We start from the raw sequence: 17900 nt of genomic DNA on the forward strand, positions 1-17900 counted from the left end.
CATCTCTGCCAGGATAAGGGTTTATTTCACAGGTTACCCATACATGTGAAGCACCCAATAAAATGTTTCAAGAATGACAGAACTTTAAACTTTTGCAAAACTTTTTAATTATTGAGTAACATCAGATGTACTTGCATTGTTTTTTATGAACAGGGAGGGATCGCCCCACCTCTAGTTGAGACAGAAACAAAATTTAAGTATTGGCAGTGTTGCAATACAGATGCAAACTTTAGTGTATATCGTAACAGCTATTTACAGCTTAATCAAACTTGAACAATAACAAACACTTTTCTCTTTAACATCAAACAAAAATCCACTTCTTTATCAACTTTAACAGTTACAAATGTCAACCCATACACATCAATGGGCTCGCCCTTTCCAACAAGAAATTATAATTTCAATGAATAACCACTCAATGGCTTTAAGGCAAATTAATGCATGTTAGGCTTATAAGAGATTCAGACAAAAAAGGACGGTTTGTCAACTAGAACTTTAGTACTTTAGGATCCATGATAAAGAAGCATGGTGCTGAAGAAGGCATGGTCATACAACTGCTCTGCTTTCACAGACTTCTGGTGCTCCACTTGGCTGCCTGCAGTGCTGTTGCTCTCAGGTGAGTCACTGTAGACGAGCTGGCCATGGAGGATTCCTGCCGCTGGGTCACACCCAAATGGAAGCTGTGGTTGATCGTGAACACTTGAGAAAAAATTCTCACAGTGTCTTTCACCTGCCACTGGAAATGAGACGAATAGTCAAAGGGCATACACATAATTCATTTGTGACCACATTCCTGCTTCCATAAACATAAGAGATTTTGTTTTGCACAACTATTGTAAATGGGGCTAGAGAAGAAGTTTAAAAGCCATTATATGGCTGCATTTCAGCAATCATTACTCAAAAAGTTGATCAATACATTGCAAAATATATTCTAGAGCCTTGTGTAATCCCACAAGTTAGACCTGAGACCTTGTTTTAAATAGGTCACATCCTGATCTGCGGCTGCTTTGACATACAGTTAGTGCTGTATGACACAGTGACCTAGTTCTGTTTCCACAGTGGTATTTAGGCTATTGCGTCAAGTCAAGAAATTTTAAATCTTCCTGACGTGTTGGCATGCCATAATCCCAAACCCAACATAACGAGCAGATGTGATTTAGAGAAGTTTAGCCGAGTGAAATTAGGTTTGTAACCCTTACTTTGCTTTATTATGAAAATTATTACACTTTTTTTCACAAGCCAGTAAAAATGCTTATAAGGGCAGGACTTAAGAGATGCATGAGAATACATCAAGAAAACAAAAGTCCACCACAATCACATTTATAAAATTTATCAACATTTAATGATTTCACACAATCAGATACAAAGCTAAACCTGCTCATTACTAAGCATTGGAAGTTTGAAACTGATACACTCAAACCTTCTGGCGTGGAAAATAAAATAAGCAGACACCACCTGCAACATGAAATAGTACTACAAAATACAGAAAAAATGAATTAATTTCCCTTACCAGTATCTATAAAAGTTTAAAATAACATACATTGAGTAATTGTTCAGCTATTAAATAAAGCTCAAGAAATAAGGCTTTTTGCAAATCCATGCAAACTGTCTTGAGCACTACTGTTTATTCATAACTACTGATTGCAAAATGGCCAATTACCAAATGTAAAAAAAATCAGACTGGGTATTATTATATAACATACATATGTGCAAGCCCTGCTACTTGCCTAAAAACTTTGCTAACAGGAACAATAAACATTCACCATATTTAAGAATCAAATAAGCACACAGCAAAAATGAACGCAAAAGGAAAAAAAAGCTGAGGAATAACCAAATTTCAAGCCCATGGACCACTATGTCTTAGTACATGACATCTACAAACTACAAAAAAGCTGCACAGTGAGTTATTTATACTTTACGAGCTACATTCATGTTGGGATATGCTTTGGCATAAAGTTATTCTTGAATACAAAACAGCGTCAGCTAATATGTGGTAGCATTTAACCTCAGGAGACATTTCCTCAGTGTGTATTAAAAGATTTAGAAGTGTCATCATCAATCAAGCATTATTTAAAATTAAAGAATTTTTGATTTAACTCATTAAACTCAACTGGGGAGGAAACATATGCCCAAAGAAAACCATCCAATCACCATTTAAATATTACATTTCATGTGTATACTAATCGCACTTATTTTATCCATATCTCTTAATAGAATTAGAAAGAAACTTTTTCTAACCTGTTTGGGATGAGCAATTAACAACTTTAGCCATTCCATACTGAAATTCACCAACGTTCCCAGCACAAGGCCAACACTTAACATCTTCAGGTGATCAACAGAGTTGCCCATAATCCAATTATGCAACAATGCATAATTTGACAAGCAATAATTAAGACATTAAGATTGAAACGTGAACATTCAGCCAATATGACCTACATTTGCACTGGTGACTGCACCATGTCAGGGGAATGCCAATCATTTTGTGTCATCTAGGATGTCGCTGTATTATTGTGCAAAACAAAACTCCTTCCTATAAAACATAAAAAATGAAGGACTACACAATGATCTGTATCTGTATAACTGGACGGATGCATTAAATAGAACTGTATAACAAAGAAATCTGAATAATTTTATCCATCCAAGTATAATAAGGTACATGGAAAAGAAAATACAGCACACACACACACTGCTACTCATCTTTCAAATGTGGCTCACCACCAAATCAAAACAGATGTATTCCTTTATGCATGTATTATGCAAAAAAACATAGCCTGACGATACCAAAAAGATATACTGCACAAATTGTAACATTAGTGTGTGCCACTACACACACAAGCCCTCTATAAGTAGGCATAAGAGTTGGTGCAACGACAAGGGGTCTGCATTGACGCCACAGTGATGACCTCCAGCTCTTTAGTTGCAGGGCTCGACCTGTCCCGTGCCCCCTGGTCCTCACACTGATCCATGAGCCCCGGCCCTTGTGGTGGTGCAAACCCATTCAGCCCAAATGCAAAGGGTCCTGGCCCACCTGAGGTTACGGTCGCTGCCAACTCCATGTTCATGCTTTCCATCTGGGCCTCGCCAGCACCACCCAGTGGCCCATTCCCATTCAGCAATTCTGGTGGCATGCCCAGACCTAAGAGAAAGAGATGCGCACAAAAGAAAAAAAAAAGAACTTGACACTACGCTATGATATAAAGCTCAAGTTGAATCTCCTGCTAATTCTGCATCTATGTCAAAGGCATTTTAAGAAATTAACATTACACCAGAGTATTGTGAAAATACATTTTCACATTTGTTTCCTGTGGCTAAATTAAGAATCTCCCCTACTGAGTTATTTTAAAAAATGATTTACAGTCAAAGCTCCGAAAATCCCATTCAGGGAAAGTTTTTATCATCCATAACCATAGTGCTGAACCCACTTACGTTCTTTAATCTCACTCACACACACACACACACACACGTCCGGTCAGTGCTCAACAATTCTGTGTATTTGTATTTGAAAATAAAACCCGTCAACTATAAAAGAAAACAGCCGAACATGATGGTGTATCCACAATGTCTTCACCTGTAGCTGTCATTTGTTTGCGCCTACAGCTAGCGACCCTAAACAAGCTAAAGTTAAAGTAAACAGCGCTCACTTAAAAACGGTTTCGTGATTCATTCACCGGTTGGAACCTGGACAAATTTATACTGCACTTTAACCGTCTCACAATATATTGTTATATCCCTACCAATAGATGTTCAAGCTGGAGCATACTGATGCTATGTTTACTTTCAAAGAAACCTGGAAAAAATGTAAATTTAAAAGTAACTAAAACTAGATTTGATCACCTACCGTTAGGTCTAGCCTTTTTCACTGGATTTGCTTCCATGCCATCAAACGACCTCTTTCTGTTGGGCACGCCGTTCGAGAAGCTGCGACCCTGGATAGTGGGGTGAGCGGGGGCCCCATTCTGGGTCATGCCATTCAGAAAAGCCCCATTATGGGACTGAGCCATGTTTTGCTGGAAGTTCTGGGCATTGGAGAGAATCTCAGCACACTCCTGGAATCCCTGGGCGTGGGCCAGGTCAGCAGCAGTCAGCCCACTGGCATTCCTCATACTGCACAACGGGAAGGAGGAGTGTTAGAGACACTCACTGTACGTTTGATTTACACAAATAAAAAAACAAACAAAACAAGACACGCCCAAGCGCGCGCACACATACAGACTCATTAAGCAAGTATTCACACACACAGACAGACACACAGATGTATAGAAATAGCCTGTGCTGCTCTACTCTCTCACATCCTCTTCGTCATCCTCATGAGAGATGACGACTGATCCTTTTGGATCATTGGCATCTTCCATAGAACTTAAATCTTCAGAGTTTCCAAATAATTAAGGAAACATGTCTGCTGCAAAAGGACATGATTAAGACAATTGAAGGTATGCACCAGTTTTTTTTTGTTTTTTTAAAATGATGATTCAGATATATCAAATGATCCACTGAATCCAAGAGATAATTTATGTAGGTGATGTAAAGAACTTTGTCTCATCTGCAGAACAAATGTGACATCAAGGAGGACTTTGTAAAAAAGTTGAAAGGCTGCCTTCATCTTCCACCGGTGATACTGCTCAAGGATTTCTGCAATGCTGCATCCAAATTCCAGCCAATGACGTAGCCATGTTGCAAGTTTCAGCTGCAAAAAGAAAACCTGGAGTGGTGCACGTGTCCACATGAATGCACACTGTACTGGGTGGGTGTGTGAAGTGGAAGGCTTAAATGGAAAACAGTAGATAGCAGATTGTTGAACTCTTCAGAGACAAGTACGAGATCCATAAGTGCATCATCCAAAGGAGGCCAGGATGTGACAAAGTTGTATCTTCAGAGTGAACTCTATGGTTATGAAGGAGAATGAAAACAAGGACAAACTGCAACCTTCAACCATCAGGAATCCAGACATCTTCTCTTGAGAAGGTGAAGCTATAAAGAAGACCTAGTCTTTATCTTGTTTCAAGAAAGATGCACAAGAGAATGAAGAGAATGAAAAATAAGAAACACCTTTACTACTAGAAGATGCATTTGTGCAACCTTTCATAACTCCAAACAGAGTATTTGCACACTTTGTACAGTTGTCTTAATCATATCCAGTTGCAGCAGGAGTAACGTGATTTTCTGTATGCAATAATGAATGAGCAAACAGAGCTGTGGCACAGGTTTTTAATCTTCGCACTTGCACTTGAGTGTGGAAGCAATTTCACTGGAAAATAAAATCCTGACAGATAACTAATCTTATCAATGCAATTAAATACTACTACGTAAATTAAGAATAAACTCTTGTCTGTATTTAGTAAATAAATAGCTGGATATAAACAGTCATTAACATGCAGGAATAAATGTCTACCTCTGACCAATAGGGGCCTTTTAGCTTAATGATGAGAATTTCTCTCCATGGACCAATTACAAAACAATACTGCACTTGTTCTGTGTCTAAATGTCATCACACTGCAGACTGAGTTCTCTGCACAAACAACCATGTCTTTGTCAAAGAATTATAACTCTGGCCAACATCCAACTTTAAATTTACTATTAAAAATGTGACAAAAAATTTAGACTTACCATCCGTAGGCACCTTTTCATACACATAAATGCACCAGAGAATCGGTAATGTCCATTTATAGTGAAAGATATGGCATACTTGCTGTCTGCTGTAGGAACTGTATAATTGAACACTATGTTTTGTTCTATTCTGTTTTATTTAACTAGTTACTGTTAAGTTAAAACCAAGTGACATTGACTTTCACACACTGAGGCAGAATTTTAAAGTACACAGTTTCTGTTTGGTCATTCATTTTAGTTTAGACATTGTTCTTTCTCTGCATTTTTATCTAAACAGTTGTGCAAAAAAGAAACATTTCAACAGCTAGTGCACATGAAATACATTTTATAAAGAATTTAAGATTGAAAAAACAAATTAAAATCACACAATAACTTGTTGCACATCCCGTCCCCTTCAAAATTAACGCTTCCAAAGAATAATTCCAAGAGCTTACATTTATATCAAGAACAATTTTGTGGTAAGGTAGATAGATCGGTCTCACTAATGAATAGAAATTCTACTATTTAAATGTCAATAGCTGCTGTTTTTAACCTCAGTCAATTCAACAATTTAGTACTCAAAACCAAACAGTTCTAATTAAACAGAAATGGCTTTTCTGAGCATATCTGTATGGACTACAGAGGCACCAATGAATACAAACATTAATGTATGTCAAATCAAATTTAAGGAAGTCACTATTATTTTATCCTTCAAACAATAATCAGATACTTTCAACTACACAATTCTTTTAATGTTAAATGCTACACAAAGCACTTCTGGTACTTGTACTTGTCCAGAGGAAGTCCAGTGGTTAATTCTGCAGCCTCTGGAGCCATGTGTGCTGACCTCAGATTAAATCCCACCCAACCTTCCCATCTCCCCAACTCTCTCTAAATAAATTCATACTGAGAGTGACTGTAAAAAGTCAGTTTAGGGAGTAAAAGATATCATTTTATTGACAAAGCAGTCTTAGAAACTCCCACAGATTTTGGGCCTTGTTTTATGGTTTGGCCAAAACAAGCAAGGAGTGCTGAAGTGTTACAACAGCAGATGTTATGAAACATTTTTGGAGGTACAAAAAGACAAACTAGACTATCTGAAACAGGACAAAGTGTCCTTTTTTTCTCTCTCTGATAAACGCACTGGTGCAACTTTCTCTTTACTCTCACTAAAATTCTTCACTAAATCCCCAACTCTCTCATTGAGCTTTATTCTATGCTGTACCTTAACTTCCAACATAATTTCTTCAATGTTATTAGTCATAACTGCATAACCAATAATCCCTTTACAATATCACATAAACAGTATTCCTTTAGTGAGACCTGACATCTACATTAAGCACTGATCAAAAAAACATGGAATGCACTAGTTGACCCAAGTTTGATAAAGAAATTTTTTAAAAAAGGAAGCGTTAATTCTTTTTAAATGCCTGGTATGCTTTGCTTTTCCGTCCTAAGCACACAATATGTATCTTCTCTAACTATCGTCTAACCTTCCAGTGGCAGCCTATTATCATGCTACATGTTGACATGGGACTCACGTGATTAAACCTGTCCATATAAAGGGCTCCTAGGTTAGTTCACATAATCAAAAATAAATCATAAAATAAAAACAAAAGACTAGATACAGGAACAATCATGGATAATAAGCAAAGCATGCAGGTCTAAAACTTTAGTTTTGATTTATAAAAACCTAGCATTAAAACCAATCACCGCAAGAAATACCTCAACAGTTTGCCAGTGTGTAGATAGGAAGCGATAGTGAGAACACTCAATGCCACAACAGTGCGGCTATCCCAGGGAACGGGGCAGACTCAGCAGTGTCTATTCTCCCCCTTTCTAGGATTACTTGAAAAAACCAAGTCATTTCCAATTCAATGGCTGCAAAACATTAAGACGTACGGTTCCGTTTCTGTTAACAGTATAGAAAACTTTTTTTTGTAACTTATTGTCACTTTCATAAAAGAAAAGGTGACAAAGATTAGATGTCAAAACAGACTATGATATTGTATAGGGTTAATACTGTGACATACAAAGGAAAACATTTCTGTGTATCAGGTAAAATATTTGGAACAGTGAAATGACAGTGAATAACCATTGCAACAGGATGATTGTTAGCATTACACAGTTCAGTACATGATGCTATGCAAATCTAACCCATCTCACTCAGATGCTCAGCTGCTCTAAGCCTCTGTCTCTGCACTACTCTCATCACCGACAGCCTCCAAACACTTTCCTACCTGCTGCTAGCTTACTAATGGACCTCTTTAACACTTTGAGGCTCATGACAAATAATAAAAATCTTATTTTAATGATACTTTTGCTACTAAAAAAATTTTGTTTTAGGGCAATAGAAATTTGAAAATGTTTTTAATGTCAAAGATTGTTTTAACACATCTCAATTACGTTGGAATTTTTTTGTTTTACGACTTTATACGAGAGATTTGTATTTAAATTGCACATGGTTAAGTGAAGTACCTTTTTGCCACATTGAGTGGAATGGATTTTAATTATATTTTGAATGTTTTATATAGGGGAAATTTCCTTTAATTAAGGTATGTAAAGTCTAATGTTGTTACATTTTATTTATGAATTCATATTAGGATTAAATGGTGAGGCAATAAGAGGAAGTGGGCAAATTAAACCAGTTTCTTCATTAAGGCTGGGTAAGACAAAAAGTTCCAGTTTTACCGTCTGATTTCCCACCGGAAAGTTCTTCTCACTTTGAAATGTGACAAAAATATAAGCATCACACTTCCCTCTTCTGTCATTCAAATAGATTTATCCCTTCGTTTGGAACCAGGGCTCTGCAGTGCAAGCGCATGCAAGGAAATATTCCTATGTGTAAATATGTAAAAATGAAATAGGGATATCAGTATGAAGGAAGTGGTTGGGCCATAGGAAACAATATGTATCCAACCATGATACCACAGATGGAGTAAAAACTCAAGCTCCAGTTGACCTCGTGTACATTTCTGCATAGCCGACATTTCATGAAAATGTATAAAAGCCTCTGAGGGTGAAAGCTTTAGTTCATATTTTGGACTCTGAAATGCATCCAAATATTTTAAAACAGATGAGTGGAATCAGGCCCCTGACTCAAAGCCACTGTCAGCAATCAGGTGCTGTTGGGCGATCATTGATCATCTGGGGCTTGTAGCTGTTGTCCGAACACAGTAAGCTCTTTTTTGGCAGCCATTCAGCGAACTGAGTGTGTTGAATAAGTGGTGGGGGCAGATGGTGGAAGAGCTCTCTGAACTGCAGTTCTGCCTAATGAATCAGAGATGGATCTATTTACTGTGGTTTCTCTTCACTGCTTACCTACGTCTCTTCTTTTCTTCTCCAACAAGCAAAAAGGCTGACAATGCCAGTGCAAAGAAGAGTAGTCACAGCTGCAAAGTGCATACAGTTAGACCATCTACTGAATGAATACAGACTACTGACTAATCATTTCCTCTCATGAGGACATTGGCCAGCTGGCCAGACGCCGTCTTTCAAGCAAAACAGAAAAACCCTTTGAGGTGACGCAAAGAGTTTGATCAGAAAACGAGAGCCCTTTATTCAAGAATCTTTTGAAAGGGACTCAGAATTGTTGGCAAAGGGGGTTCCCAGCAAGAAAAAAAACTGTTTAATATCCATATAATTAGTGTGATGCAGCAAATCCTGTTTGTGTGAAGCCAAAAATATTCTAACACCACTGTTGAAGGTTATATTTCAAGTTTTTTTTCCTAACATTTGGAGGTACTGATTTTGATTTGAAAACATGACTATCAATATTCATGTTTCTTATGGATGGCTCTGAAGTTTCAATACAGAATAAATGATTAAACTCCACTTGATAGATCTGGAACTACAACTGGGAACTGGAGTTTATCTATTGAAATACTGGACAAAACAGACTCCATTAAAGTGTATTTATGTGTGTATGTCACTGAGCCAGTGGCAGTGTTTGCCAAAATGCTTTTTGCCTGGTATTCACACACATTACAAGCAAAGACTTAGGAGCCTTAGTTCCTTTGTAGCTTTCGCTTCAATGTAGCAGATTTCCCTTTAGGGTAATCATTGTCGTCTCAGTTTTGTTGTGGATGGCAGTGCAGACGTACTTCTTAGATGTGTGAACCCAAGGAGCTTAAAGCTGTCTTCAGACATGAAACCACACATCAGAGATCTGGTGTTTATTTCATATTCATAAAGCTTAAATAAAGTTTAAGTTCACTTCAAATTGTGATGGCAACTGTACTGGGTTATTTACAGGAAATTATTTACACAAGTGTAATTTATAATGTATATAGTGGATTTGCTGAAATAACATTACTGCAAGTCAAAAATGGGTTGAGCTGTAATTTTACAGCCCAGTTCATACTTGTTTAAATACCAAATTTTCAGAATTTGTCTTGAACTTATGCTACCACTAAAAACAGGATAGTAATTAAACTGCCGTTTGTGATGACTATATAAATATAGCAAATTATACACAACAAATTTTTCATAAAATTATATCCAACACTATGTTTTTCCTGTGTCACTCTATACAATATACATAACACCCTATTTTTCTAGCATATCAACTGTAATTAAAAATGATTGTTTTTGCATATAAAAAGTATCTATTCAATTAGGTTTGTTATGTATGTATGTATGTAAGTATGTATGTATCTTTTTAGACTCTTTATTTCATATGCACGTAATAGGATTATTTTTCTTAGGATTTAGGTGATTTTATTCTCAGCCATATCCTATATTTCTATTATTAATGACTTAATTTTGAACTTAGTTATTTTGTCATGAGCCTCATTCCCACCAAGTGTGCCTCAGTTTCCCTCCCAGTTGTGCCCCACTACATTTCTGGATTATTAAAAAAAATAAAAATAACTTGATAATAAACTAAACTAAATGAAATATCTGTGATCTGCAAGGGGGAAAGAAATCACATATCATTTTCATCATAAACATTATTCATCAGCTGATAACCAAATGCACATTACAAGAAATTAAGCATTTATTAAAAAACACGTCTGCATGAACGCATTGGATTTAATTTGTTAAAATAGCCAAATCAACCAGGGGTTCATATGCCATAGAAAATAAAAGGTTCAACCAAGAGTATAAATCAAATCACCTTGGTCTGACTAATAACAATTGATGTGTCTCAGCTATAACAATCAACTACCCTGCATAAAAATGAAAATGATAATGATTTTCAATTATTTTACTCTGTATTTGCATTTGATGTCACTGGGGCCAAGTAGTCCAATAATAATAATAAAAAATTAAATTAAAGGAAGAGATTATGAAATGTATTATGTTGTTAGGATTATGATATAAAAACCAGAAGTAACTAGAGGCCCAAAGTCGGCAGAACTAAAATGAAACTTCATCGTTCTCTCCTCATTCTAACAAGTGCCTAATAAATAGAGCCAATATTTCATTACGTATCGGATTAACTTTTTCCATTGACATTATTTTCTGAGCTCAAACTTATAGGAGCACATAATGACAATTGTCTCTGATGAGAGGATAAAAACATATAAAAGTTATAGACAAACTGTGCAGCTACAAACTCCCTGGTTGTTTGGGGTCTCTGGACATTAATGGTATCAGAAAAAGGCATACAGCTTGTTGCAAAAAACAAAACTGCAAGTAGAACAATTAATCTGATAAAGAAAAACTGATGAATGTTTGATTAAAATATGCTTTTAATGTTAAATGTTAGCTTCCTAGAATATTAATTATTCTGCTCCAAATGCCGACTTAAATGCATTTGTAACTCAAGCCAAACAAAACAGATTTATGAAATAATATTTATGAAATAAGAGTAACAAGCAGGTCAAAAAGTAAAGTTTGCATATCTGGATAGAATAGCAGTCTGGCAGTAGGTAAATAAAGTGCCCAGTTTACTGAGTTGACTGACTTGAATTAACAACTATAATCTGTTGAGGCAAGTGACACAGTCACTTGGAATTGTTTTATTTCCCTGTGTGTCTTGGACCTAAATTTAAGAAACAGGAAAGATGGGTCGTGTCCCTTATGCCTTTGTTCATGTTCAGGTGCACCAACAGTAACAGAATTTATTCTATAAATGGAAACAAAAGCAGCTGCCAAGTAATAAGGTGTGGCTAAGCACATTATTCATTCACTTCCTGAAACGGGGGGATAATTTCATTATCTAAAAATACATCTTTATATATTCTTTAACCTTGGTAATAACAAGAGCATTCTTTGTATCCTTTAAAATAAATGAGACCAGTAGAAACAGCAGCCAAAATAGTCTTGTCAAAGCTAGGAAACCTTGTTGAGCCTAAAAATGTTAAGTAAGCAGTATGCAAAGTATGTATGACCTATGCCTTTTTTATTTGATGCAACAGCAATATGGCCTTTTCATACTGACATTAGAAGGGCTTCAGAAAAAGAGGCAATGTGCATTTGGTCATCTAGTCAAGCTGTGTATGTAAGACACTAACCAAAACAAATGTTAACAAAGAAAACCACACTCTAGACTTAACAAAGATCATGCAATTTGGCCTACTAGGCTAAGAACAGTTTATCAAACTTTACATTAAGTTGTCCTCATGTACGTGTAATACTTGTGTTGGATTAACAAAGCAGTTAGTTAATGTCAAAAGGCACCATGCAGAGTTAATTATCTACTTTTATTATTACGATGCAGCTCTTCCTCAAGTGACAAAGATAATATCAAAGTGTCTGCTGAATGTAAATAAACGTTTTCTGTAAATCATTCTCTATGAACCAAATATGTCTTTGCTAATATTATTACACACAGAGGGCAACTTAATGCAAATTGTTGCAATGATAAACAACAATTTCAAGGATTAACCAAATGTGTCACATTTTCAAGGGAGCACCACCAACGTGATTAACACTGAACAACGCACCTCATGGTCAAACTGTTTTAAGCTGGAGTGGTTAAAGAATCACAATGAGTTTTGACTTGTAAACTTTAGTATTCTGCAACAAAAGCTACCGTAATCAAAATCAAACTCTTCAGTTAAAATTCCCTGCAATTAATAAACTGCACCACAATCACTGATTAAAAGCCGCAGGAGGAAGAGATTATACGTTCACACAATTCTTTGGCGAACAATTTTAACACCAAAATTGAACACACATTAGCAGGACAATGTGGTCTTTTATTGTATGCATCTTTAAAAGACTACTTCTACACTTGGTTTCGTCTTGTTTGAAAGTTATATTAAATATTAACATGCCCAGCATTGTTTACCATTATACATAGCATACAGCCTAAAGTCATTTTGTGTAAAGTGACCATTTAATAGAGCGGCTTCCATCTGGCAGGGTACTGTACTGACAGTAATAGTAAAAATGTAATGGTCCAAATTACTTTTGAATATATTTTCATGTTTCACAAAGTGATATTTGTTTAATCTAACGTTAAGACCTGTAAAATTAATTTGCAGATCCTCTGACTTTCATTTATTCAACATTGTTGAAAGGAAACCACATTTAAATCTAGCATTTAAAATGTCATCACTGCTCTGATTTGCATTTGGTGGCGATCCCTTGCAAAGGTGTAACTGAGATGTTGGATAGTACAGAGGAAAAGAAATGAAGACACAGATCTGATCACAGGACTTACTCAGCTTTCGCTCCCCGAATCAAGAGAGCGTTGATACACTCCAGACTGCCCGCACGAGCAGCCTTGTGGATGGGCGTCTCGCCCACATAGTCCTGAATGATGACAAAAGACGGCAGTTACACACAGAAAGGCGTGACTGTGGTGTGCACAAGAACAATATTCAGAGGGAAAACATTTGTCTGTTTCATATGCTTTCAATTAAATAACCCCCCACCCCCCAAGCCTCTTTCTACAGTTTCAGGTTTAAAAACAGACTCTGGGAACAATAACAGGGTGAATCTCTGCAGGGCATATCCTGCACTTTTCACCCAGACTTCACTACCGCCCACACACAATTTCAGTTACACATTAGTAAGAGTGCAGGTTGAAGAGAGAGGGGGAGAGATTAAAAAATAAAAAATAAAAAAAGACATACACTAGAAGGCTGTTTCTAACCATAGTGTAATGTGGCCTTTGCTCAAATAATGAGCTATTCTATTCAAAAATCCTCAAATTTACCCAGGTTTTTATTTCAACACATGCGGAGCAAATTCTTAGAAATGTGTTTCATGATGACGACAACATGTTATGTCATCGTGACCTACTAATCTGATTTCTCTCAGCAGTGCAGCGAAGCACAAAATATACCCCCAGTGCAATACATAAAGAGGAAAAGACGAGACGAGCAAAGCGCATAACAGTCTGAGAGCAAGCATCATAAAATGTGATAGATTAACATAACCTGGATAAAAGTCAGGAGGAGGGGCGAGTAGCAACACTACACTGTGAGGGTCGTGACCCCATTTTAGAGTGATCCTCCTTGATGGGATCAGTCTGAGCTCAACCTCTCACACCGCTTTACTCTTCCTACTCACGCATGTGTACCGCAGCCTGTATAGGTTCTCTTTTAAAAGTTAAAAGTTATTTGTTGTCAAATGTTCAGTCACATATTTTCTACAATCCCCAATTTCTACTCAATCCCCCTGTAGCATCGTCAGTACGCTTTGTGAAAGATCAGGTTTACAAGCATCTCTCCAGGAAATGTCGACAAGAAAAAAATCCTGTTAGCTTGGGTGAATTTCAAAGAGCTAAACTGAAGTACTTAACTCCCCGGAGTACAAGTGTAGAGTGTGCATCTGATGTCGTACCTGTCTGTTAATATCTGCACCAGCTTGAAGTAGCCATAACAAACACTCAGGGTGGCCCCCAAATGCAGCAATGTGAGTGGGCGTCTGTGCAAACCTGGAGGTCACCGCATTCACACCACAGCCCACCTGAACCAGACGCATCACACACTCCAACTGTGAAGAGATGAGGGCAATGCAAGTCAGACACATTATAAGATACGTGCAGTGATTCATTCAGGGATTTTTTCAAGGAATAGGCAGGACAGGTATAGACAAGTGTAGTATAGTAAGCTGCTTGCAGACAAAACAATTGTAACACTATTGTGTGGTCTGAATCTTTCTCCCAGTCTGTACAGCTCTTATCGTGGGCATGCATCCAATTCCTGTGCAAACTGTAAGGCCTGCCCTTCCCAAAGTCTGGTTAGTTAGTTAGTTAGTGTAAAACAAATCTTTTGTGTGCGTGTTTGGGAGAGGTCAATAAACAGTTCGTTAGAAATTACTCAATGAACGTTGACTTGGAAGTTGCTTTGAATCAACAACACGTTATTAATATAAAAAGACAAACATTATATAGAAATAAACTGAAAATGAATTACTGACCTTGTCTACAGTTTTGCGCTCATATGTAACTTTGCTTTTAAATGATTTTAACGTTAAGTGTTTGTTCAAATCATAACCGTTATAACGTTAACTAACGTTCATTTATCTCCTAACGTTCCAGCTTCTCCAACCGTTAGCTAACGGCCATTAAGTTAATGTTAAAATATGTTCCCGCTCAATGTAAGCTTCCCGCTAGCAAAACCCCCAGCTTATATGGGCTCTTAAACATACCGAAAATATAATGGACAACCGTACAATTTATGAACAATCCGTTAGCTAAAGAAACATGATCAGTTGTAACGTTTATGGTCCATTGTCTGCCTCCTGCGTTAGTCTCATCAGCTAACAGTTAAAGGCAAACATCAGGAAATGGCCGAGACGAGGCTCATGTCGGAGAGCGTCGGCGTTCATTCTGGGCTCAGTTTCAACGAACTGTTCGTGAAGAAGAGAAAACCGGGTCCGTCAAACACCCGGGCCGGCGAGCTAACCTTTCCAAAATGAGCGCCCCAGTGTATGGGCGTCCAGCCGTAGAAGGTGTCCTCCACGGCGAGGTCAGCCGGGTTTGAGGTGCACTGAAGGAGGGAGCACAAGGCACCGACATCTCCATCCCTGCACGCCCGATGGAGAGGGAAGCGGCTGTTTAAGACCTCCTCACTCGAGAATCCAGACTCCACTCCCACCGACATTGTGGCAAAAAGATAAACGATACCTAACTTACTTTACAACAGAAAACAAAACGGCTAGTTATTGTGTTATCCTGGTCGCTGTCGGGGGGTTGCCTGTGTTTAAGGACACACGCCACCCTAGCTGGTGTGTCTTTCTTTCTGCCTGACAACACAAAGCAGACGGGGCAGAGCACGCGTCGGGCTGAAACTTGAGAAACGCCGAGTGAGCTGCAAACTGTGGACTGGATTTCACATTCCTGACCTTTGTTCTTCCTCCAGGTTTAACCAGGAGGGAGCAGCTTATGGAGGACCACAGGTGTCACAGACATAGTAAACATTAGGGTAATTAACAGCATATAGTTTACTGGGATTTGTCTGTGGGAGGAGATTGGGCAGCTTAATTATAAATGTGAATAATATGTATCCATGTAATTTGCCTTAAAGTCATATATAACTGTACAGTTGTGGTATATTAGCACTACATATTGAAACAGGAGGATACAGAAGATGAAACAATCTGTGAATATTGTGAGTTTAATAAGGTTTCATACCGTCCTTTATATTATGATTTACAACAAATATTGTTTAAAACGTTCATGTTCTTGATTTAGATTTGACAAGCATTGATAATGGAGCTTTAATAGAATATGTTTTTGATAATGTTTTTGCATTTTCTGAATATATTTTTAAAGCACCGGATAGGAGGAGAAAAACAACATATGACTAGTGGATTAAATGGACCGTGGATAGTATTAACGCTGCCTTTTAGTTTTGTTTTTGTTTGTTTTTTGGATTTGTGTATTATGTCTTGTGCTCAGGGGGGCTTTTGTTGCATATGTTGTATTTCTCTTGTGGGATATATATTTTATGTTTGGCTATTGTTTATGTGTTTTGTTGTTAGATGGCTGGTTAACATGAGTGTTTGTATTGTTGTAAGTTCACATGTAAATGTCGGGACACCAAAATACAATTTTAATTCATTCATTAATTCATTCACCAACTAAAAGTACAATAAAATAGACATAATTTATGAATCTATAAATATATTGACAAAATTACAAAGAAATTAATTATTTTATATTTGAATGGCCAATAAAAATAGGTATTATAAGAAGAATGAGGATGGTGGACGTGATCAAATAAAAAATATATAATAAATAAATACAAATATACAAAAAATAAGAGCAGAATATAAGGCATACAAAATAAAATAAAATAATAATAATAAAAAAGAAATAGAATAAAGTAAAAAGGTGACATCATATAAAAGCAAGTCAATAAAAAGGGTTTTAAAATGTGCTTTAAACGGATCAATTCTAAAACGAAGCACACAAATATTACACAAAAATACATTAATGAATTCATAAATAATTAATGGAATTTGAAAATACTGTTTAAAAAGATGAAAAAAAATTACTGGATTCACAAATTGAATTAGGAATACTTGAGGCATTTAGGAGGGCAGTTTCCTTTTTGCATCTACATTTTTCTCTTTGCTTCATCATTTAGCCTCTCCATTTGGCTTTTCACTGACACTTTGTTTCTTGTTCTGGTAAAACGAGAAATATTTACATATTTCTCAATAAATAGTAAATTATTTTTATAATTCCTCTTTTTATTGCCCATATCAAATAATGATTTATTTTATAAATTAAGTATTTTTATTTATAGATTAATAAATTAATTAGTAAACAAATGTATTAATGAGTATTTTAATTGTACAATTAGTTATTTATTCATGAGGTACTTTATTACTTTTTCCATGACACTTGTGGTCCTCCATAGAGGGTGCAGTGTCTGGTATGTCCGATTTTTCCCATCAGTCCGGATCTCCTTAAGAAGCTGAACAAACATCCTCTGTCTCATCCACTTCCACTTTAGTATGCTCTTTAATCCTGCTCCTGTTAGCACTAACCTAACCTTTTTATTTCTTCTATCATCATGTCCGTTGTCTCTGATCCTGTATTCCTGTAACATACAAGCACATCTTCTATAGTTACAATGTTCACAAAGAACTTCCCTATAATGTGAAGTTTGCTATTCAGGTAAATTTGTCCTATTCTTTATCTAGTCATTATTATGTATATATATAAACTGTATGTTTTCATCAGTAATCACTTGAACATTGAACACAAATTGTTGTTTTTTTGTAACCAAAAGCCATTTTTATCTACAGACACTGCGGGTCAACCTCCCATGTTTGCTGACAACTTTTAGGAGCATCCTAAGAACAGCAGTGTGGGGAGAATGGCTTTTCTCCATGCTGCTGAGTTTTAAAGATGCATTCACAGTTTATATGGCCACCAGGGGGCAGAAGAACTTCATAAAACAGCT

At 36.7% G+C, this 17900-nt stretch overlaps 1 protein-coding gene across 1 annotated transcript; it reads right to left on the reverse strand.

Annotated features, from left to right (window-relative positions):
* Nucleotides 1-83: 83 nt before the first annotated feature.
* Nucleotides 84-15749, reverse strand: ankrd10b (ankyrin repeat domain 10b). Its single transcript, XM_051403095.1, has 6 exons — nucleotides 15390-15749; nucleotides 14323-14475; nucleotides 13196-13287; nucleotides 3836-4101; nucleotides 3026-3133; nucleotides 84-733 (listed from the first exon to the last, which is right to left on the reverse strand). The coding sequence occupies exons 1-6, from the start codon at nucleotides 15585-15587 to the stop codon at nucleotides 501-503; spliced, it is 1050 nt and encodes a 349-aa protein (XP_051259055.1). The 5' UTR covers nucleotides 15588-15749; the 3' UTR covers nucleotides 84-500.
* Between the last annotated feature and the right edge of the window lie 2151 nt (nucleotides 15750-17900).

This window comes from Dicentrarchus labrax, unplaced genomic scaffold (assembly GCF_905237075.1).
Source record: "Dicentrarchus labrax unplaced genomic scaffold, dlabrax2021, whole genome shotgun sequence".
In the NCBI taxonomy this organism is placed as follows: Eukaryota; Metazoa; Chordata; class Actinopteri; family Moronidae; genus Dicentrarchus; species Dicentrarchus labrax.

Excerpts from the sequence above, each read along its gene's own strand:
- ankrd10b (XM_051403095.1), bottom strand. The coding sequence starts at position 15,587 with ATGTCGGTGGGAGTGGAGTCTGGATTCTCGAGTGAGGAGGTCTTAAAC. Across the intron at positions 14,476-15,389 it reads GGGGCGCTCATTTTGGAAAG|TTGGAGTGTGTGATGCGTCT; the intron begins GTTAGCTCGCCG and ends ATCTCTTCACAG. Across the intron at positions 734-3,025 it reads GGCAGCGACCGTAACCTCAG|TGGCAGGTGAAAGACACTGT; the intron begins GTGGGCCAGGAC and ends TCTCATTTCCAG.